Source organism: Manacus candei, unplaced genomic scaffold, assembly GCF_025592945.1.
Source record: "Manacus candei isolate 608988 ecotype Guabito, Panama unplaced genomic scaffold, ASM2559294v1 h1tg000049l, whole genome shotgun sequence".
NCBI lineage: Eukaryota > Metazoa > Chordata > Aves > Passeriformes > Pipridae > Manacus > Manacus candei.
The window spans coordinates 22,389,167-22,414,375 of NW_026138097.1; the positions used below are offsets into that span (position 1 = coordinate 22,389,167).

At 34.1% G+C, this 25,209-nt stretch overlaps 1 protein-coding gene across 2 annotated transcripts in view; it reads left to right on the plus strand.

Moving 5' to 3' along the window:
- Nucleotides 1-25,209, plus strand: part of CDH9 (cadherin 9) — a 101,328-nt gene that overhangs the window by 30,916 nt on the left and 45,203 nt on the right. The window contains exons 1-2 of one of the 2 annotated variants that reach the window (XM_051799396.1): nucleotides 21,266-21,327; nucleotides 21,653-21,947. In XM_051799396.1, coding sequence (XP_051655356.1) covers nucleotides 21,911-21,947 — 37 coding nt within the window. In that variant the 5' untranslated portion in view covers nucleotides 21,266-21,327; nucleotides 21,653-21,910. Of the gene's footprint in view, nucleotides 1-21,265; nucleotides 21,328-21,652; nucleotides 21,948-25,209 lie in introns of those variants that run through there. The other variant, XM_051799395.1, reaches the window with a different exon arrangement.

Genomic DNA, 25,209 nt, shown 5'->3' on the forward strand with positions numbered 1-25,209 from the left:
CACTGGCTCTTATTGTCAAGTAACTCTCTCATTTTGGGGTGCCTAGATACGAAATTGATTGAGACATTTATAATCAAAAGTTCCAAAATGTTTCTGACCATTAACTAGTGTCTCTGGTCATGGAAGACATGATCATTTGGAAAATGTGAAAATCATCTCTCTCTATTAAGAAACCAATGTCAAAGAAGTTAAACATGGTAACTATGAACTTGATTCTGACCTTGTTTCTAGCAACACTACACCATACAATTTTGTTTTTAGTGAAAGAAATTCTTACTCGCAGTAGCAGAAATGAGAGCAAATAATCCTATTGCTAGATCTGTTTATTAGTGTGTAAAATAGGAAGTTTTGTTGTAGAAAAAGGGGTCTTCAATAAAGAGTGAACTAATTGCACAGAGATATTTCTCAAAAAAATTGTTTGCAAGTATAATTTAGTATTGAGTAGACTTGCCAAGAAAACATACAAAAAGGTACACAATAATATAGAATTCCATAGATGTAAGTTCTACCTAGACTCACAGAATTATTTTTTTTAATAGAAAGCTCTCGTAGAGGAGAAGTGTCAAACATAAGAACTGATTCCATCTTACGATTTTTCACACGTCACTGCAAAATATTATACAAAGACCAGGAGAGAGGTCAACATCACTGGTTCTCTAAAGAGATGGAAATCACCCCAAATATTACCCTGTGTTCCAAAGAGAAGGAGTTGCATTGAAGTGATGAACTCCATATGGTTGCATAAATTTTATAACAGTTTATAAGATGATGAAATTATCATAGTTCTGTCCTCCGTGGTATAAAACCATGGTAAATCTGTTTGAGTTAGTTCAAATTATCCTAGGTACGTGTGACATACAGCACCAAGAGGAGCTGCTACAACAAGAAGTCAAATAAGGAATCTTTTTTAAAGAAAAAAAAACCCAACAACTTCTTTGAACAATATTATTCTGAGGAAGGCTTAAATCTCAGGTTTACTATTCTCCTGCTCAAAGTGATGATAATTAGCAAATTGGTATGTGTGAAGAAAGAACACTTTTATTCCAACCCATGGGAACTAGTTCATAGCAAGTATTCTTATCCAAGCCCTTTTTAAGATGGATATGCACAGGCAGATGGATTACTGGGGTAGAATAATAAATGTAGCACTGAAAATTAAATAAACTGAATTAAGAAACTATCAGGAAATAAAATTCTTAGAGATCATAGCCATAATACTAAAAAATTATTTTTCCTACTCTAGTTCAATTTTCATACAATTTTTATCTGTTAGGTCATTGAATGTGTTTTGTTACTAATGCCATTTTATTGAAGCTTTATTTTGTTATGAGTGCATTCTGTTATTGGCAGTGGGGGAGCATCACTCAGTATGACATAATGAGATAAAATTTGTTTCCTAAGAAGGATGGGTACATAGAATGGGGAGCTATTCTGTGAAATCCACACACCTCTCTTACTGCTCAGACGCCAGCCCAGTTTAGACCAGAGCAGGGAAACTGGGTACTTGCTTTTACCGGTGGACTGTCCAAGTCCTGACTGGCAGTCTGGTTCCATGAGAGGACTTCCTGTGCTCAGGGTCCACTCAACATCAAATGTTCCTGAAGTGCAAAGTTTCTCCCTCATATCTAAGATATTATAATCTTAAATATTACTTTTTAATGTTAGATTGTTGTCAGCCAATGGTCTCACTAGCCAAGTAGCCCCAGGATCTCTTTCCCCATAACTAAGGCCAAGGAGCAGTTTTGTTGGGACCACTCTCAGCCTGTGGTCTCCTTCCCAAATATCCTCCAAGAATGGAAAGTTATCAACAGCTCCATGTCTGATTTTTTATTTCTTTTCTATACATGCCAAATTAATCTAAGCACTTAGAGCTGGCAAATGCAATCATGCCTCATTTATCTGAGTTGGTAGGTCCCACCCTGTGACAAGAAGTAAATAAAAAAAAAGATCTCTGGTGTACTTGTAAGGTAGATGAAAAACTGAGCTCCATGCAAACCTGGTGCATGGCTCACAGGTTGCTAACAGAGCTAACACAGTGTTAATGGACCCTGAAAAGCTAGAACAGAGCTTATTTTGCTAATTACAGTTAGATAGCTTTTAGGCAAAAACAGTGATAGTGTTGATAGGTGACATAAAATACAGGCCACTAAGTGCATCTGATACGCTTGGCAGAAATTGAAAATATTGTTTGATGAGCAAAGGAAGTTAGCATTCAACAGCTGCCAAAAGGCTTGATGGCTAGAGCAATTTTAGTAAGGAAATTTCTCAGAGAACAATCACCCTTCAAGGACAGGGGATATATGCAGAACAGCTGTCTTGTGAGCGTGATGGGAGTCAAGGTAAATCCAGACAACTTACAGTGTATCCCTCTCTCATCTTTCTTTTCTTCTCTTCTCTCAATTCAGAGGATCCGTCTCATATACAGGCAAATGCATAAAAAATAAGTGCGTGGGAACTCTTTAAACTTGGGTTCTACTACTCATACCTGCAAAAATGCAAGAACTGCTTATGGTATCCTTTATTCTCTTATCCTTTTAAATTATATTCAGGAAATTATTAGAGAAACCAGTGGATCCATCATGCTAGATATTGTTTAAAAAATGCACAGGGAGATAAACATACTCTGGAGAGTTTGCAACTGCAATATTCAGTCAGACACAGGTAAGGTAAGCAGTATCACAGTCCTGCTTAAAAATTTAGCCAAGAAGAAAAAATAAATTCTAAAACATAAAAATGGCCATATTCTTTCAAGATACCTGTTACCTAGTGTGAATGCTGAATATTTCAATGAGATCATTAATGTGAGGAATTTTCAGAGGATATAGTGAGAGGAATTGTAACTCATTCTGCCTACTGAAGTGGATTCAATATAGCATTCAGAATTAAATTTATGAGATTAATTTCTTTTTAAAGGAAAAAAAACAACTGATAAGTATTTTTGTGAAATATAATGGTGTTGAGAAAATAAGCACCTGGCGATATATCATACTGTGGCATTATTTGGTTTCTGAAATTTCTTTTTTTTTCACTAGTGAGGATCAATAGATCCAACTTCTCAGCTGCTACTAACTTTAAGCCTCATGCAGAACCTAAAAAATAAATGTTAAAACTGACTTTTTATGAGAAAGCATATCAAATGTACTCACTAACAAACGCTACAAAGAGACAGTAATCTAAAAGAAAGGACATGCAATCCAGGAAGTATTAAAATCTTGATGAGGATGACGTTCATTAATTAAAGAAAAAACTAATAAAATACACAGAAGGCTTTTACCAGGTAGCCCTTGAGGAACAATTGGTTTTATTTTCCAAAGATAATATTGATTTTATGTGTCTCTATTTCTACATGACATACCTGACACCCACTGAATGGACATCACTTGTGCAAAATGAGAAATACCATGAACTCTGTCATTATGAAGTATCCCTAGACAAGAAGAAATAGGCCTAAGCAAAATCATCAGCCATTTTGGAAAACACAGTCCTTTACGTTTTGCAACAGTATACTGAAATGATTTCAAGGGACAAGATTTTTCCTTCCTTAAGTCATTCAATTACATTTTTTACATGAAAGTTAGTCTCACCCTATATTAAAAAGGCACTTTACTAATCAAAGGATGATAATCTTGATAGGCAGATAATGTGTGAAGTTTCATGCAATATATGTTGGACCCAGTCATAAGCTTACAATCAAACACCTGCTGTATCCCAGAATTTTAAAATGAAGAAACAAACAAGAATAAAAACATTTTTGTAAGCTATCTGCAACTGTTCTTTCTCATATTAAGGGGGGAAATACAAAAGCAAATAAAAAATAAATTACACTGTTCAAAATTAGTTCCTCCATAAATAGACTCCTTTTTAATTACTTCCATAAAAATAAATGAAGTGGGTTTTGCATGTTATAAGCATCATTTAGACTGGATGCAAACCGAAGAAAAAACTCTGTTCTACCTCCAGCTGACCAATGAATTTGATTCATGACTCCTTTCAGTGTGTCTTCATAAGAAATATAAGGTGAAAATAAAAATAATCAGAGGGTGGATTTTTTGGGGAGGAGCGTTTGTTTTGGGTTTTGGTGGGGTAGGGTATAAGATATATTAAATACAACCATTTATTTCTTGTAACCTACATTTAAAAATATTCAGATATCTGCAAATGAGGGCGTATGCTATAGCAGTCTGCCTTACAGAAAAGAGAGACACAAAACCAAAAGAACTTCATATAACAACTAAAGAAGTCTCACTGAATTGCCAACAGATTTGCTGTTATTTAATACAGAACTTCACTCAATTTCCCTTTTGTACTGTACATTTTGTTTTTTTTCTTATTTAATGGAATTGGATAGTAGTTCCTTGTAAATATAGAATGAAAATGTACTAATACCTGAAAATATTATTTCACAGTACTTTGCAGTTTGCCTTTGGTACACAACAGAATTCCAGAACAGGCTCCTTCTTAATAAGCGAAGCAGCAGAAAAGTCATAAAACGAGATCAGTAAAGCCCTTCCTTCTTTAGTCTTATCCCCACTTATTAATGTCTTTTCAACTTGTTGCTGAGGCCTTGGCCATAGTCAGCCTCTGCTTTGAGCAGTTTGGGAAGAAGAAGCTTATGGCCCAAACAGGTAACCCACTGAGCTGACTCGACAGCACTACAGTGCCCAAATTGGCAGTAAACTTAATTGCTCCATCCCGAAGCATAATGTTCTCAACCATAATAGTTTTTATTAATTATGTAATATTATTTTCTTTATGTAATGAAATCTTATCTTGATCTTGTCTTTAGAGTATGGGAGAGAACTTTTCTGCTTGTGACTTTAATCAATTTAAGCAATTTCTCCATAGGGATTTCTTTACAGCATTTGTTATTTTCCCTCTGTAGAGTCATTTTAAGAATGACCTGTTCTTAGGATGGGAGAACATGCAGATGCACTATCTTTTCAGTCTTTCAAATGTGTTCTCTACTTTATTATATCTGCATCCCACTTGTAAAACTGTTGCAATGAGTACAGCATATAAATGCTGCTAAAAACAGCGTGTTTTTTGATATCTTTTAACTTAGCAGTATGGTAAGTTTCAAGAAAACAACAGAATCATAAACAATCATATGCTACTGACCCACAATCATTTAGAAGTATAATTAAACTGGGGGCAGACTTCATCACAATCTTAGTATGTCCCATCTAGTATGCACTATATCCCAAAGCCATCTTATAAACTCCAAATTTTGAAGAAGATTAAATAATATCTATTGATTAGAATCTCTGCTATTAAAGTAAAATCAATATTTTAAGATTAAACAAAAGAAGAAAATTTAGTGGGGTCTCCTCTGTCTCCTCCTTTTGTCTTTACTTTCCTCTCTCAGACCTCAAGTTCTTCCTTGTATTTGAATAAATACAGGGAAATAATGATGTATTAAAAGAGAAAGGAAAAAAAAGTAAGGACAGAAAATATCAAAGGAATGAGAAAAAGTCTGACCAATATTTTAAAAAATACAGAACAGAAAATTTATTTGATTAATAAATTAATAAAGTATCTCCACTTACATTGCATTCTTCAGTTAGTACATTTCTTCAACAAATATTTGGTCTAGTTTCAAGCAGATATATCTCTAGGTAGATGTATTTCCTAAATAAAATTGAAACAGGCAAACAAACAAAAAAAAGATAAAAAAGTGCCATAACAAGTTCTTGTCTTAGATACATGCGTAACTAAACTGCAAACACCAATGAAGAGCCATAGGTTTACTTGTTTAAAAATAATTTATTTTCTGAAGGTCAGCATAAACCTTATTGAAAAATTGTTGGAAGTAAAATTTATTTTTGTTGAAAAATAGTAAGAACCAAAGTTTTCAATAAAATTTCATTGCTAAAATGAAGGTTGAAGGGCCAGGGAAGAAAGAAGAAAATTGTGAAAGACAATTGTTACATCTTCCAAACACAATAGAACTGTTTTGTTTTGAAGGAAGGACAGCAGTTCATTTCTGATAACCTAAATACATTTTTAATTGAAGTTTCAAAAATAATGAAGAGATCTAGTCACATCATGCATAACCGGAGTATAAACAGTTTAAATACAAAAAAACTTGAATGTTACATTGCAATAATAGGCCTAAGCTAGAATTTTGCTGTCAAATTTGAACATCATATTTCATAAAGTAAAGAATTATTTCTGAAAACAACTGCAATGATCAGAGACTTCAAAGACATGAATAACAAGAGTGAGTTGGCATTGTTTGGTACAGATGGAGCAGCTGTCATGAGATCTGACAGCTTCTGTTTCTTCAACTACATAAAAGACTGCTAAAATATCTGAAGTTCTTGTCATGTTCAGGGCAAGAAGTTGGGTTCATATTGTCACAAGATTGATTTACATTCACCATCAGAAAAAAGTTTTTGATAGTAAATACAGTCAATACAGTGAAGTACTAGGTAAAGAATGCTCAGAGAAGCAGAATTGTCTTCTTACTGCAGGTTTTCACGAAAAACTAAAAAAAAACCACAGGTCAGAAAGTTGAGATTGATCCTACCTGGAGGCAGGAGGATGGGTATCTCTTTTGGTCCGTGTCTGTTTTCCTCTCAAGGATTCTGTGTGTGTTTTTCAAGTTCAATAGCTAAATTAGTTGGATTGGTTGTGGGAAAAAAAACAACCAATCAACAAAAAATAAATCCAAAGGATAAGAAATACAAAATAAGGAAATCCTCAAACCTTTTATTGTGAACTTTTCCCTTTCTCCTTTTCCTTGCTTTTTCCATTTCCTTGTCCCTTCTCCTCCCCTATCCTCTTCTGGGACAGAACATCCAGTATGCAATGATTTTCAATTTAAAAAAAAAAAAAGCTGCCAAATATGTGCCTTTATAGGTGTTTTGCACTTAATGAAAAAAGGAGAATCTGCAAGATAATTTTCTAAAATTTTGCAAATCTAACTTAAAACTTCATCCGTGGCATAAATGCATCTAAAAAATTATTGAGCTATTTTTAAAGCCAAAGCCAATGCAAGACAATTCAACAAAGGCAAAACGACAATAATTTTGCAATACTTTTCCCTTTTTCCTCTCTCCCTCCATGCTTCTTTTTGGAAAAAAATTACGATCACCCAGCCCCCAATGTAGCAAAGACTATTGTTTGGTGTTTAGTTTATAGTTCATTACAACGCTTGCTTTTGGCTTAGTCACAGCTTCCCTTCCCCGGGTATCTCCTGAGTGTACTCAGAGCACAAGGGAGGTGAGACAGGAAAACGGTAATGGAGGTCAGGGGCCGTGCACAGTGGAGGCCCCCCAGTGGAGTTTTCTGGGATTGAGGGTGTTGACAAGCTAATAAAAAACAAGACTTGAAGTAAAAACATCTGGTTTAAACACATAGTGAGCATGGAAAATGAAGTCCTCTTCTGCCTCCGGTGGTAATTTCCAGCTGCCATTTAAAATATAATTCTCATTTTAATAAAAAGCGGCTTTTCTGAGCTTAAAAGGCTCTTGTTCTTGTCAAGCTCCTCATGTGAAAAGGCCTAAGAAGGTCTACCTCCAAGACCTGGCTGGCTCAGGAACCTGGCTCTACAAGTAATTGTTATTCGTAGAATAGCCCTATCTTTTTACAACTTCATGGGCTGATATTTCTCAGCTTTGCAGCTTTAAGCCTGGAAAGAGAAGATTAGACTTCTGGCAATCTGCAGACCTATCATTGTCTGTTATCAGGCAATCACTTAGGGTGCATAAAAAGGTGAAAGGGTAAGGAAAATTGCATTTCACAAGATATTATTCATTATCTTGTTTATTTATTCCATTGATTACATTAGGGGAGCAATTCTGAAGAGGGGAAGTGTTTCGACTATATTGTGGTTTACTGATGCCTGCCAGCCTGTTGATAAAAACTGCTCAAAACTCGTCAGAACAAAACAATATATGACTACCTAAAAAGATCAATTTGACTGCATCGGAGGATGGTATGGTGCAATGTCTTGTCTCTCGGACATGTGTTTATGAATAGTCACCTTGATGACAAATAGGGAGGCTGTCAACAAAAAACTGCCAAGAAGAGCAAGTCTTTTATCTCTGTATGTGCCTGATACATCAACTCCTGTCTATTGCAGGATTCATCACATGTTTCAGTCTTCTGAAAACTGAAAAAAAATGTTAGTCTAGTCCATGTAATTAGTCAATTTAGCACTATGCCAGGCGTCAATCAAAAGAGGAATTTGTAATCTCTCATCAGTTACAGAAATACATAATTATGGACATATCATTTCTGTATGTATTGCTGTAGCAGTACAAACACACTGGGGTAACTTCTGCTCGCTCTTACATAACTCTAAGGTCAAGGAACTGATGAAATCGCTCTTTTCTGCTTTTACGCAGCAGAATTTAATAAAAATTATGAGAAAGCATTACAGCCTCCATGAACATTTTAAAAGTTACCAATTTCTCCCTGTCTTGTTTCACATTTTAGGGAAGTATCCCCATTTCAGATGTCAAATTGTGAGTGTGAAGAAACGACAACCAGGATGATAATATTAAATGAGTTCTTTAACTGAAGAGAAATTTTTGTTATGTATTCTCCATTTCTGTAGAAGGAGCCTAAGGAAAAATTCTCCTTTTTTTAAGTTGTAAAACTCTTAACAAAATCTCAAAGAGGTCTTTGGAATGGCTAATTCAGCTACAGGTGTAAATTTTTAGCCTAGATCCCATAAAAATAATAATTGGTATAATAAATACTTGATAATGCTGAAAATAATTATTAATAAAATTTGATTAAATATTTACTTTGTATAAATTTTGCTTTTTTTTCCATCTGTAAAATGTAATTGCCAACACTTCTCTAACAACGCTTTTCCTCTTAACATGTCTATGTATGAGGTGTTTCCACACAATATTACAAAAAAAGCTCTAGAATATAATGAAAACAGTCATGAAGTATTGGGTCGAACAATATATCAGGACACACTATGAAAAGGAGGAAAATACAGAACCAAATATTTAATATCTGCTTACTTTGTGAACAGTGCTTGAATGCTTGAATTTGTGATACAAATGACAGCTTTAACTTTACCTATTGTATAACAATAACAAAGATAGAAATACTAAGTGGGATATTGTTATACTTCTAGTCAAGCATTCATAAAATGCATTTACTTAACTTAAAATTTGTGATTGTTGTCCACACCTCTAGCTATTTTTGCCCCTTGAACTTTCAGCTGTTGCTACATATTTCTGGTTAAGAGTTGAAATAAATTAAGTTTCCAAATATTGAGGATAAATATGGTTCTCATAAAAAAGTTCTGGTTTACAACTTCTACGCAGCTTAAGTGGAATTAACACTAATATATCAAACTGATAAAAATGTTGCAAGTACTGATGCAACTTTTAAAAATGGTGCTTTTCTGATAGTTCAGTCTTACAGGGATTGTGGAAGTAAACATATTTTTCTTTCTAATAAGCATTTGTGATGAATAAACACTGTCAAATACCAGGAGGTAACAGAGCATTAAATCTTCATATGTAACTGGGTCAGGTAGCTGACTGATAGGACCAAAGTAACAAATGAAAAACAAAATATTGAAAGTGTTTGCTTACCTTGTCTCTCTAGCACTGTAGCATTTGCATTTTAAATGGTAAGACTAAAGTTCCACATTAATTTAAAAAAATGGAAAAAATACTGTAGGTTCTGTGTAAAACAAGTAACTAAAAGAAATAATCATGTATATTTACCTTTTATTTTAAACCTATATTATATATAAACAAGTGGTGTGGACAATAAAATGAATTTAAAGAGAAATTTGGCATAGGAGCAAGTATTTCTGTATATATTGTCACTGAAGTAAATGGAAGTAGGGTTGTAGTAAAAAAGCAAAAACAATTATTCAAATTTTTTTTTTTTACTATCTTTCTAAGTTTCACTGAACATTCAAATACACTAATCTCTGTAAAGCCTAGCAATTATGAAGTCAAAGAGGTAACAGTTTGATTCTCATCCATTCCATATGAAAAATGTAGAATCACATGCAGAAAGGCGTGAAGGGCAAAATGTGAATCTATAGCAGAAGGAATTCTTTAGTCCTTCAAAAGTACTGATAGAAACAGGAATCACTCATTCTGTTTTCATCTTTAATAGTGGTACTGCAGTTAATTTTCTTTGTATTTGAGGTGGCTAAATCTGGTGTAACTTCAAAATATGTAAAAGAAAAAGCAATAACAAAAAAGAGTTTAAAGTCATTCTATGCTCCTAAAATACTATGAGAAAATGTGTGTGTGTATCTCTATATATAACACTGTTTTATCTTCGGGATAAAGAAAGGATTTATGTTTATCCCTTTGATGAGGATAAAAGAGAACAGGATAAGTAAAATGTTATAATAATGATGCTGGGATTATTTGTAATAATTTCCACTTGCATAAGTATCATTCAATAAAATATATCAAAGTATTTTCCATTAAATGAACAGTACCTGTTGTGAGACAGGCAATTCCATATCTCTTCTTCTGAGGAGAAAACTGCAGCAAAATTGCTGAAACAGTGATTTGAGGTCAGAGAGTGAGTCAATGACAACAGTTAGATGCAGAACTGAATAGCCACTGTATAGGGACAAATTTAGCACAATGGCAAGGCTTATGTATTTGTAGAGGTCCAGACAAGAAAGGACAGTTCTCCTAAAGAGTAAAAACTAGTTGAAAAAAAAAAGAAAAAAAGAAAAAAAGAGTAGTTCTAATACCTTATTTCGAATATTATCAAAATCTCAAGTTCTGTCTTAAAACCTATCTCCAAATGATTAACAAGACCATGGTAAACATTTGACTCCAGACAAAGTCATAGGATAATTAGTAAAACAATACGGTTTTATTTTATGTGCTGTGTGCTTTTCCAAAGTACAGAGCAATTCTTTAGACAAAAAATGATTTCACCAAAGAACGAAGACTGTCAGCACTGAAGACTCCAGTTCCCCCCCAAAAATCTATTTTTTTTCATAAATTTAATAGAAAGTTAATGTCAATAGATTCAGACTTTTTTCTGGTCTAATTATGTGCAAAAGTCTTGACTATCCTTGCTGTTAAACTAACAATAATTTAACTATTCCCTTATGTTCTTCCTGCTGGGCTTCTTTTTCATTAATATTTGCACTATGAATTTCAAAAAAAAAACCACACAACAAAAAAGCAAAACTCTTCAATAACTCCTGAATTTCTTAATGTCTCCATATTAATATCACTTCATAAGATCAGCTTGCAGATTCAGCTATTAAATTAAAAATTCTTTCGATGAAGCAACCTGTTCATCTACAGGGCTTTATGCTTGCTTTAGGGCCTTATGCTTTGATTTGTCTAGGCATAGACTTCTCTTTCATGGAGTTTTTATCTGAAGCCTCAGGCAGCCTTATCCTGGCTGTCCTCTAAGTCAAAGTCTTCATAGTCTTCATGTTTATTCAGACAGGTACAATCAGCCTCTGGTTTATGCAGAACCCGAAGCCCATCTCAGGCCCCTTCCAAATAGAGTTACACTTATCAGTTTCTGTTTTGCTATGAAAGTTATTAAGTAGTTTTGTTAACTATTCCAACCACCACCTTGTCTTTGCCCCCATTACAGTTATGACCTTCCAAAGATGGTATTTTGAAACAAGATTTAAAAGAACCATACAAGTAAGCAATGAAAATTTCAGTAAATACAAAATCAATGACAAATAAGAAAAAGAAAAATAGTTACCCTAAATATTCCTTTCCTAACTACTGGTTTTCATCATGCTCTTCTTGAAAAAATAGCTTCACTTAGAAAGCTACATTATCACAAGACAAATTCAAGGCTTGATGCTTATTGAGTCCTGTCCTGATTACAAACCTTTTTCTTTGATATACCTTCCTTTGAGAATCTGCTTCCCAGATTTTACCAGGAGTTGGGCATGTGCCTATGTACCTTGGAGCAGGCATGGGGCAGGAGAATTGCAGGCAGGCTGATGAAGGCATGACATCGATACCTCTACAGTGTACCTTCACTGAGTACTCTTCAACTGGCATGGCAGTTTACATTTGCAATACAGTCACCAGGATAGAGAAACAGTATAATACTTTAATGTGTCTGTTTCTTTTTTTTTTGCTTGATGCTTTAAGTTAAGCAATGACCTTACCTACTTTCTACCACTGTTCATTTGAAAATTCAGTTGTAGATAAACATTTAAAATATCTAAAATGTCACCACTTAACAACAGCATTCTGAAATGAATATTGAGGAATGAACAAAAATCTTTTTGTAAGGTGTGTACAGTGTCCACAAAATATTTAGTTTATCAGTTTGCAAAACAGGATCATAGGAAAAATGCGTCATTTTAAAGTGAAGCTTTGTGATAGAGATCATTATGGATCAATAGTTCAACGTAATATTTTTTTAGGTTTGAAATGCATTCATGTAAAAGCAAATATGGTTTAGGAATAGTAAATAATTTAAAATATTTTTAATATTTCTGGAAACTACATATAGTTGAACAGCTTAAGAAAAATGCGTATTCTGGGATCTGCTTCCTTTGAGTCAGCAGGACAACAGTCTGGTTTTGTTTGTTTGGTGCTGCAAACCTAGAAGTCTGTTTACATTTTTAAAGCCAAAAAAGACGCTTATCATATTGGTTTACATCTCAACATCTTACCATTCCATTATACTATATGAATTTCTAAAAATCATGCAGTTCTGATCTATAGATATTTGCCTGCATATATATCTGTATACACATATATATACATAAAATTATGACTAGAAGTGGTAAACTACTCCTGTTATTGATGTGTCCTTCAGGTCATTGTGGATGACCCATCCCTAGAAACAGTATGGCATTCAGGATATTCAGCCAATGCAGTACTTGTCCAGAGGTAGGGCAATGAGTAACCATACAAGTTCAAGGACATCAGATTCATAAAACAAAACAAAACATAACAGAACACAAACCCACACACAGGTCTATTCTAATCTGAAAGTTCTAGATGCTGGGGCCAGGGAGGCAGGGACTGTAAAATAATTAAAAATTATAGTGGCCATACTGAGTACTCTCTCAAACCAGCATCTCCTATTGCTTCTGAAATAAAGCATTTGGCTAGAAGAACAATTGGTCTCCCCTATTAGAGTATTTCTTATAAGGGTATTGGTGTAGACCTGAGCTCAGATCAATTGGTTTTGTAAAGGGTAAGGGATAATCCTTATCCATGTGACAAATTCATGTTGCTTCCATGGCCAGAGTTTTTATTCCTGTCTATCTCTGTGCACATCTTTTGGAACTACAGTGCACTTTGAGTGCCTCTAAAACAGCAAGAGATATTGCACACACAGACAGATTTCACTCAGGAGTTTCTAGTGAGAGAAATCCATGACAAAGATATCCTTTGTTATTGTGAAGCCTTTAAAATAATGATGGATTTAACATCCATTCCAGGGATTGATTAAAGTGACACTGTTTGATGTTATGATGTGATAATTTCTGACCTGTGGACACAACTGATAACTACAGTCACTTCCTGTAAATCTGTATCTCATGTTATGGAACAGACAACCAACAGTGTATGGCAAACCATAAAAAAAAAAAAAAGTTTGCTCTTTTTGTCAGGCTGAAAACCTGTGACCCAGCCATTGATTTCGAGAGTAGAGAGAGAAAAAATTTTATGTGCTCTGAAATCCCGTTCTTTGTACAGAAGTAAGAATGTAACCACTTTTGCAGATTTGACTACAGCTTAGCATTTAGGGCAAAGGAGATACAAAAGGTACGCAGGGAAAGGAGATGCTTGAGAATATAGCTCTCATTTCCAGGACTTTCCCCTTAGGTATAAGGGGGTAGGGATATATATGGAATTTCCCTATATTGTCTTTGTATCACCAGAACCAAAAGACTACTAAAAATTCTGCTGAACCCTTCCAGAATGGAAACCAGATTTACGCTTACCTGCTAAGTCAAAATCAGCACCTGCAGCTAATGTCAGCAGTGTTTTTCACTATATCATTCTCTAGAGAATTCCTAACAATAGACAGCTGAACACAAGAACCAGATGCTGGAAAACAGAAGATAAGAAAAGTAAATGTCATTTGCCTTGTTTAATATACAGTCACTTAGGTTACCATCACACACAGAGTTTGGCTGTTTAATTAAGAAGTTTGTGCTGATGTCACAAATTAAGTCAAGTAAATACATTGCCATTTAGAATATACATAAAACTTTTGATTAAACATATATAAATAGAAAAGTCAAGCAATGCTTATACTGCTACTTCAATCTACACTAAAGAACTACTGCAGCTATTAAGACAATTTCAGAGCTTTTAATTAGTTGAAATGATAATGAAGGAGAATATTGGCTGAGCTGCTGTTGATGATGTATCCTAGCTGCTGTGAATCTCACAAAGGTCTGAAATCATAGAGTAGGGGTACTGGTTAATATTCTGCCTGTCACTAGCCCTCAATGAGAGATTTTATGTCTAGGATGCTAGAAGCTCCTATTTCAAGTACACCACTTTCATTTTTTTGATAAGAATTAATCTATTTTATTTTAAGTAATACTCATCCATCCTCTTTCACAAATACTGTCTCTTTCCCACCTCTACATAAATAACCTTTTTTACTTGGAGTAAGCTTAGAGCAATAATTACAGTCAAGTTTCCTGGGATCAAATCAATTTGTGGTTTAATACATATTGGGATGACTTGGAAAACTCAATTTCTTTGTGTTCCACATCTTCAGAATAAATAGCATAGTATAATCACCATATATGAATAGAAATTTGATGTAAATAGACACATGACTTTTTAGAAGAAACATATGCATGTTTTCCAGTACTTAGCATGTTGCTTCACTCAGGCCAGGAGCTTTAGTTAAAAACTGTGATTAAAAGATGTTTGAGGAAACCTAAAAATTAAGAAATTTTCTTTATTTTCCACTAGTTTCAGAAAGGGTCACTTTGGACACTTATGAATAGCTTATGCTTCCCTGTTCTTTCCCATTGCTTTCTATTTATGCTTATTGCTTTCAAATTTAAAAAGATATAAGCATACTTGAAAGGATCATACTAAATCTGACAGTTCGTGACACTTTCTCAGGTTCAGAGTTCAAGCTATGTACAGCCTATTATTGTTTCTCTATACATTTTCCAGAGTCAGTAGGTCTGGATATATTACAGCCAAAACTCAACATTTTGTAACTGTCAAGTTATTAATGTAATGCTTCATTATGTTAATTTCATGAAAAATACTTTCAAATTTAAGTTATATCTGGTTTGAAACCTTTGCCTTAAGCTATAAAGAAAGCAATGCTATGAAAGATAAAGTCAAGGAAAAGACTTTGCAGCCAAGGTTAAGTTATGACTGCCCATGACATGTGGGATGGAACTAAATGATCTTTAAGGTCCCTTACAATCTATGATTCTATGTGAAAGCACCTTAGCTGCACCAGGAACTAAGAGACTAAATATACAGTGGTTTTGTGGTGGAGGAGGAATATTTTCCATCTGGAGCATAAATTCCACATGAAACAAAAAAAGAGAGAGATATGTTTGGACAGCTTAATTTTGGCTTATCAAAACTTTAAACAGAAATACATTTGGCATAATAAGACACTACCAATGCAACTTTTTTCAATTTTCATTTTTACAGGGAGGAAAAATCTTTGTCCTTTATAGCTTTCAGTTTTCTTCTGCTGACTTATGATAATCTCAAAGTAAAATAACTAGCACCATTTACACTTCATATTTTATTGTTATTCCTCCTGAAACTGGAAGAAAACAGCCCCAGCAAGTAAACCCTAATATACTCCTTTAAGAAAGGCCTTTGAATTATACATACTGAAATGAAACCCTATTCCAGCCAAAATTAGTGAACAACATGCAATAGGCTATGCTCCAAACATCTGGAATCCATGTCCAGGTATTCACAAATTCACCATTAAGATTTTCAGTGTTTCATGCAAATACAAATACAATCTAAATTTACTGGTGGAAGTGGAAAGAAATAACAGAAAAGACTGCTGTAGACCAGATTCCTTAGAAATTGCATCACAGAGATGTAATACAAAAAAAAATTAATCCCATTAAATTATCATAGCAAATTACAGATATTATGAAAATACTTCTACGAGATGTAGTTAACAAACACTCTGAGGACATTAAAATTGTCTAATGCAATGTGTAGGACTTTTGCTCAGAGAACTTTTTACTTCAACTTATACACAACACTAAATAGCAAGTAAGGATGAACATCCAAGCACAGTATTGCACAATATACAATACAATGTCTTTGACAGTGAATATAGGAAGAAAGGTAACACACTGTAAGTGTATCTAGTGTATCTATCCAGAACTGCTTCCCCATGCCAAGAAAAGACCCAGTTTTGCATCTTCTTCTCATTCCTCCCTGTCACGGTCTAAGAAGAGCAAATAAAAATAGCTAAGACAGATAGGAACCTCCAATTACTCTTCTGTGTGACCAGGATACTACAGTGTTTGGAGTTTCAGATGTTTGGGCCCGGGACTGGGCATACTCAAGAATTCACTTGTCCTCCAGATCATATTTCAATCACCTGCCTATCTATCTGGTAAATTTTTGACACATCTGAAAAAAATCACACAATACTTCTGACTTTAAAGCTCTGTATTTGCACCATTTGGCCCTTCAAGGTGCATCCGCATTCTAACTGTGATTGCTGCTCAGTGCAATCCTGACTCTTTGACGTACCCTTGGAGAGGTTGACTTGTGTTGTGGTAGCAGTTTCGCCACAACAATGCAGAAATAAGCATGGTCTTCATCTCCCATTAAAATATGCAGATATGCCAATTTAGTGCCACTAAAAAGAGTTCATTTGACCACAACAACCCCCCAACATATCTTCTTCACTTTAAAATAAGGAAAGAAAATTTTTCACTTACTAGAAGGTATTTACAGGAAAATAGAACATGAGGTATCAGGATTCCTCTGCTGGAGACAACTGTGTGGGTGCAGGCAGTGAAGGTAAGAGATCTGAAGTAATAAACCTTTTTCTGTACCATGATACAGAGGTAGGATGTAAACCACCTAAGTTGAAAACATTAGTAGAGGGTGTACCTTCTCCTGATGTGTTTATGTCTTTACCTTCCCCTCACTCCTCTCTACAAGAGAGATTATACCTCTTTTCTGAATTTAGGCAGCAAATAAATGTTTTCACTGTATTTATTCATAACAATCTTGCTAGTGATAAATAGCTCTTCTTGCTCTTTTTTCTCCTTTTCTTCTGCAACAATAGTTGTACAGAAATAAACTGCAAATAAAATGAAAGTTAAATGATGTCAGGCAATTTCTTGCTTCTAAATGCAGAAAAAGCATTCATATCACTATATAATTTGGTAACTATGTTCATTGATTCTCCCCTCTTCCATTGATTATATGTCTACCTAACTTGAAAAGACATATTATTTATTAGAAAGAACTGAGAAAGATCAGCTGTAGAGTTTACAGGAATTTAAATTTAAAATTGAATTGATAAGAAACAGTCAAGTACTCTTAAACATTGACCTTTAAGAAACTCTTTTCTAAGGTAGCAGTTTTTCTTTTTCCTTTATATTTTGTTTTGCCATTCCATACTAATTCCTGAACTTGATAATTTATGAGATATATTTTTGCTCTAAAGAATGATGATATTATCTTCTCTGGTGTATAATAATAAGAGTTTTGAGAGAAGTCGTGAATTAGGCTCAGACAGAATGCATAGTCAAATTAAATACTTCTGAAACCAAGAAATGTGCTATAGCCACCTTTTGTTGACAAATATTGAGTACTTCATAAGCGTGAAGTGTAAGCCAAAGGAGCAAGGTATTTGATTTAGGGAAAATAGCATGCTACAGAACTGTGAGATAATCTACTGCTCGTTTACTCATTTATTTATTGGAAATTACAGTAACAGTGACCCATGTAAATTTATGTCAAGATTTTTGAGAACATCAAGATTTCAGTTATCACATCATGTAAAAATTCAGTTTTGCAAAACTGAATAGGCAGGCTAATTTGAGATGAACATTTTTCCTATGTAAATAGAGAAAAAAAGATTGAGAGAGCATTTATAAGTATGCCAATATTTATCAGATATATATTGTTACAGAAAGAGCTAATCGTCACTCCCATAAACATTAGCAATGTCTTTATCTCTGATGATCCACAGGAAAAGTTGTATTGAGAACTGTTTAGCCAGTCACACAGAAGACTATAGAAAGAGAAATATGTGAAAAATAATAAAGAAATCCAGATATTCAGCAGTGCGTCTGGGTTATGTTTTCATTCCAACATGTTTCAAATTAATTCATGGGGATGGCATTTGTTATTAGAGTGGTGACTATGTACTCAATGTATTTATAATGTCTGATGCAATATATTACCCGCTTTTGTTTGAGTTTGTTTGACTTTTTCTTTCTCAGTTTGATTTGAGGTATTTTTGTTGGTTTGTTTTTTTTTTCTTTATAATTTTTTAAAGTGCTTCATGCTTTCTCTGATCTGCAGAGTGAACAATTTATGATATAAGAAAGGAAATATTTGACGAGTTCTTTTTTCCACCCATGTAGGGTTTTTGCTTGCTAACCTACCCCACCCCAAACAGAGAAAAAACCAAACCATTTCAACTTTCTGTGATGTTTCTATTAGTAAATTGGGAATAAAAGGTGGAACGCTTAATTCTTAGGAAATCACTATCTATTCACAATTTCATCGTGCTTGAAAATCCTGTTTATCATTTCATAGAAACATGAGATAAGTCGGAAGCTTAAAATCCACATCACAGTTTGAACTAGCTGACATCTTTGCAGTTAGTTTGAAAAGACAGATAAAATAAATTAACCTAATCTCCGTGAGTCTATGAAAAGCAGGGTAAAGGAATGCCACTGGACAGATGTGATTTCTTTGTCAGAACCACTGGTTAGCACAGAAAAGATCATTGCTCCCATTACTTGCTTATTGTTGTCACTTTCAAGATGTTGTTGACCCTGGAATACAAGCAGAGTTGCTCATCTGAGCAGTCAAAATGAGATTGCCAAACTAACAGTATTTACATTTACAGCCTGATACTCATCTGTATCTGTATTCTTTCACTATATAGGACCTCTTTTTAACAGATGACCAGCTCTGTGCTAACTGCAAGTTATGTTCTCTGAAAGATTCTTTAGGCAGCAGAACTGCCTGGGAAAAATATTTAGAAGGTTTTCAAAAATAAAATACATTACTACCACACTTTACCATATTAAAACATAATTCCAGATATAAATTCCAATAAAATGCATATTATGTAATTATTATTTCTCATAAAATTTCATGCATACTGTATATGCCTATTTAAATAAAAAATTTAACTTTCTGTTCTAAATCAAGACGAATTTAAAAATGTCATTCTATTTCCTACCACATTCTTTTATTTTTCAGTTCAGAACTGTGCAATATTTTCCTTCAGTAATGAATGTACAACTACTTAACTTTTGAGAACTTATATAATGTAAGCATGTACATGACTAATGTTAGTGCTATAAACAGTTTAATAAATTGCTGATTAGTCAGTGATGACTCATAGTGTGAAAATCAAGAAGCGTTTCCTTATATTAAGTGTTGAGAAAGGATGTTATTTTCTCAGAGGCTCCAACTTCCCTAAACCTTATGTTAAATTATTTCCCTTCTTTTAACCCATGGGATTGATCCCTCATGGTGTCCCTAGGCACAGTTCTTACTCTGGCTGAACCCTTGGCTGGCTGAGCATGTTAAGGAGGCACATAAAAACAAAGGCATTGTAACAAATAATTGGACATTTTAAAGACTCAAAAAAAAAGCTGACTTGTCTTCATGAGAAAGCTGAGTCCAGGTGGTACTCATCAGTCCTAAAGATCTGATTCTTATTTGCACGTTTTAAAAAATCTTCTAACTCAAGAAAGAAGATAAAACCATGTTTAGGTCACCAGGTGAGGAATATCTCAACAAGAAGGAATGTACACTGCTTCTGAGGAACAGGAAATTGTCCTTTGTGACACAAGACAAAATCATCTGACCGAAAAAAATATGCCATATTTTGTATTTGACATGTCGACCCTTTTTTTGCTAAATCAGATATGAATATACGAATCAAATATTTTTCATGAACTTTGAAACTGATTACTTAATGCTCTGTATTCTGTGTCAAGATTACCATAAGGTATTGAAGTTTATTTTCTCTGTATTGCCTGTAGAGCTGCAAGTTGATAGGAACATCTTTTTTTGAGTGCTAAAGGCATGTTGTGTATAACTGTTTCAACCCACTGTTTGCAATCCTTAATAATTTTCACAGCTATTTATTACATATATACTCTGAGTATGCTAAGTGCTAAAACTGGATGGTCATCCCATATAACCTTACCTCTGGAAGCCCAAAATAACAACGACATAATATTTGGTGACTAGTGTTATGCTACAATGTTAAAATAAAGGGAAAAATTAAAGTGAAGAATTTGAACAAAATCCATTGCAATCATTCTTCAGATAGGTAGAGTAATAAAAAATTTGCAGTGGCTCATGAGGTAAACACTGGCAGGAAGGCAGAAACAATTCAAAATGTGGCAAAAATAACTTACTGCTCTAGTGACTATTTAGAGTCATACCTTTATTGATCCTGTATTTTCTGATACTGATAACTGATATTTTCTCAGATTGATGATATACTATATTTTTCTATTCATAGAAGTAAAAAAATGCTGGGATAATGCTCTATCCACATTTGATAAACACTCAGGTCACTGATCTGTGGCCAGATGTGACTATAAGCATATATCTAAGGAAAGCATCCTGCAGAAGCTCAAAAAAGGGACTGTGTGTCCCTGCAAATGAAATTAGAAGAATAGACTTCTGAAGAAGAGTATTATGTGAGAATTTCTAGTGCCTGTGTCAGCTTCAGTGGCTTGTTTTGTCTTTGGTTTCAGACACTTTTTCATAATGTGCTATATAGAAAAATAACCAATGCCTGTAAGTTCACAGTGACAGTGTTTTGAACCCTTAACAAGAGATGGAGTAGGAAAAGAACTGTTAAACCCCTCTTTATCCTTTGAAAATTTACCTCCTAGTGTTCTCGAAAATTATTTCTCCTGTGTGGGGAGGACTAGAAGGAAAAAAATAATTAACTGAGGTAAGATGTTCCTGAAGGAAAAAAAAATGAAAGGAAGACAACTAGAAACATAAATTACTTAAATCAGAATGGTTATAGGTGATTTGTGGAAGTTCAGAAGCTCTAATCCTTAAAACCCATTTCTTCTATGTTGTTTCAAGTTAACTGGTTGCCTTATCAGCAACCAATAAATGGCAAGGCAAGGATTATTTACCTGGGAGTTCTACACCCCCTGTCATCTTCAAAAAGGTGAGTTCTGGTCATTTCTGGTCAGACTGTTCAAAGAAATATAATTTTTTGTTTTAAGTTGGTCATTTTAAATACTATTCCAATATATTCTAATTAAATACTATTCCAACACATCCTCCTGTGTCCTTATGAGTTTGATAAGAGCTATTTTTTGTGTATGACTGAGTCTAAAATTTTCAATTTTTCCAACAGTGAAACAGAAGATAACCACTACTGACCCCAATTATAGTCAAGATTGTACAGACTTATTCATATATCCTGAATTATTTGGTCTGTAATAATAATACATATATTTATAGAATTCTTCTTTTCTACCTCTCTGAAGCTACACACTGACCAAGATAAAGGAGATGGAAATTTAAAATACATATTAACAGGAGATGGGGCTGGCAGTCTGTTCATTATAGATGAAAATACAGGAGATATTCATGCTGCAAAGAAATTGGACAGAGAAGAAAAGTCCCTGTATGTGCTACGTGCCAAGGCTATAGACAGAAAAACTGGAAGACAAGTGGAGCCAGAGTCTGAATTTATCATTAAAATCCATGATATCAATGACAATGAACCAAAATTCACCAAGGACATGTACACCGCCAGTGTTCCAGAGATGTCTGGAGTCGGTAGGTAAAAACTTATCCTTATGTCAAATACAAATGCGTTTGAGCTGATTTGGAACTTATAAGTAATTTTATTTGAGACACTTACTACTAGCTTCTCTGAATATCCATGGAAAAATTTCTGTTGCCAGTAACGTATCATAAATGATTAGTTTCTGCTTTTATTCATTTGTTTGATCTTCATCCACTTTTTAATCCTATTTCCATGCTATAAGCTACTCTTTGCTCTTTTAAGACCAGGAGAATCATCAAGGAAATGTAGCATATATGGTTGTCTTATCAGTTTTGTTGCACCTGAGAATATCACTTACATAAAATGTATCATCTTTGTATTTTGAAGTATAAGCTTTGAAAAACTTCTGTACCTTTAGACAAACAATTTTAAACATCTAAGTATGTAAATCAATTAATATATCAAAATGATGCAAAATATATTCCTACAAATGTATTTTTTTAATTATTTTTTCTCTTTGGTATCAATATTGATTGTTGTGGTGGTGGTAGTGTTTGGTTTTTTTTAATATGAATTTGTCTTTTTGGTCATGACTATTTTGATACCATATGAACTCTGTCCCCAGAGAACAAACTGGTTTTGTCTCAAAAATATTTGTCTTCATGGGTAAAAACTTACAGCTACTTATAACTGCTGCACTGAAAAATAAAAATGTGGAGTTACATTAGAAGTTCTTTGAGAAATATATCATAAAAGTAAAAGTAATTATCTGAGTTTTGTTTAAATATAAAAAGTCATAGATAATATTCACCAACACACATTCATCAGAAGTTATCATGATTGCCTAAGTGCTCCACTCTCTTACAGCTGAGACAGTCTCTTTGAAAAGATGAGTAAGCATAAAACACATAGGCTAAGGAAAACAATTACAGATAAATTCTCAAGAGTTATTTATTTGTCATGAGTTATTGTAATGGTTTGCAAAATCAGTCCAGGATGATGGCATTGTTAAGAGAGATAATAAAATACCCCTTGACTCTTGTGATTAATATGCATATTTGCAAAATAATTTCCAGAAGCTAATAATTATCTCTAAGAGCAGTAGAAGTAAAACAGAACAGGATTTTATTGTATAATTGTGATGCTATAAAATATTATTTTATAAAAATAAAATATTGTATATTTAGAAAATATTTTATAGTAATAAAATATTATTTCATAATAATGAGAAGGGAACACCTACACTACTATGTGTAATGAGAAGAGTCTTAGTATGCTTCTTTTAAAGATACATGGAAAATAGAGAAATTCTTTCCATTCAGAGTTTTCTCTGATGATAATCACTGAAAGAAAAATTTTGTCAGTACACCTGTCATATGTAATTTGAAATATGTTTTTAAGGAAGGAACTCTCTGGGAAGAGATTGGACAGAAAAGATGATGGCTATGTTTAACCTTATCACTTAATTCGAGTTCATTAGAGTAAATGGAGACACATGAATAAAAGAGAACCAAATAAAATCCAGTGCTTTGGCACTGCCTGAGAAATATAAAGTCTATGAAATGTCTATATTTGATGAGGAGGATGACAGTATATGTACTTTAAGTTGAGAAAGTGTCCACAAAAGACCCAAGTAAACATGAGTTATACTGTGAAGAAGAGTTTATATCCTTTTCCTCAGGAAAAAGGACATAAACAATAAAAAATGCCTTTTGGTTTCCAATATGAAGGCAAAAATAGAGATCTGAGTTATTCTTTCCTCGACATTTCCATTTAGGGATATAAAAACTGTACTGGAATGGGAAGTCTTAGTGTGTGAATTTGAATGAGTAAAAGTAGTTTTATAATTTATTTAAGTGGAAGAGAATAAGAACCAAAATCCAGACCAGTCCATTCTAGAAACAGACATTCTATGTTGCTGAAATCAGTCATAAGAATACTAATTCAAGAGTCAGGATGTACATACAAGTAAATAAGGATTATGCACATATATATTCCTTCTTGGAGTCTCTTTATTCTGTTCTTCCAGATAAGGAAGTGAATGCTATAACTGGAGAAAGCAACTTAAATAGAAGCCTAAATTCTATTTTTATAAGGCAGACGGGCCAAACTTTTAGTTTGTTTGGTACTGTAGAATTTAAAATTGAATTTGACGTCGTAGAGTTGTGGTAATTAAGTCATAGAATGATAAAATTATAGAATATCCTGAGTTGGAAGGGAATCTCAGGGACATTGAAGTTCAACTCCTGGCCCTCCATGAGACAGCCCCAAGAATCACAACATGTTCCTGAAAGCATTCTCCAAACACTTCTTGAACTCTGTCAGGCTTGGTACTGTGACCACTTCCCTGGGGAGCCTATTCCAGTGCCCAGCCATCCTTTGGGTGAAGAAATTTTTCCTAATATCCAACATAAACCTCCCCTGACACAATTTCAGGCTATTCCCTCAGGTCCTGCCACTGGTCACCACAGAGAAGAGATTGGTGTCTACCCCTCCTCTTCCCCTCACAAGGAAGTTGAAGACTACAATGAGGTCTCCCCTCAATCTCCTCTCTTCCAGGCTGAACAGACCAGGCGACCTCAGCCATGCCTCATATGACTTCCCCTCAAGGCCCTTCACCATCTTCATAACCCTCCTTTTTATTCTTTGGACACCTCTCTAATGGTGTCCAAAGATGCTAATTTCTGTCTTTCTAATTTCTTTCTTATATTATGACACAAAAAACTGCACATTATTTGAGATAAGACTACAGAATACAGCAGGACAATCACCTCCTTTGACTGGCTGGCAGTGCTGTGCTTGATGCACCCTAGGACACAGTTGGCTCTCCTGGCTGCCAAGTCATGAAGTAAGAACAAAGTGAAAAATTATTGATTGAGCAATGCATATAAGGGCTGTTGCTGCTGTGAAAGTGCAACTGAAAGAAAAGGACAGAAAATACAGTGAAAGATGAAAGAAAAGCAAAAGAAAGAAAAGCAAAAGAAAGAAAAGCAAAAGAAAGAAAGAAAGAAAGAAAGAGAAAGAAAAAGAAAGAAAGAGAAAGAAAGAAAGAGAAAGAAATTACTATATATATGTTATACACATTTTAAGAAATAGATATACTCAGGATAAACAAGTCAAAAATCTGTGGGAAAATCCCAGTTTATTCCAATTCTTTACCTCTTCCCAATTTTCTGTCTCAAAATGCAATTCTTTCTTGACTATTATATTTATTATGTTTGCCAAGTCCAACAAATACGACAGCAGATATTTATGAAAGCTCAGAGAAATGTCACTAAGATTGATAAATTGAAGAGGAATCTTCACTAGCAA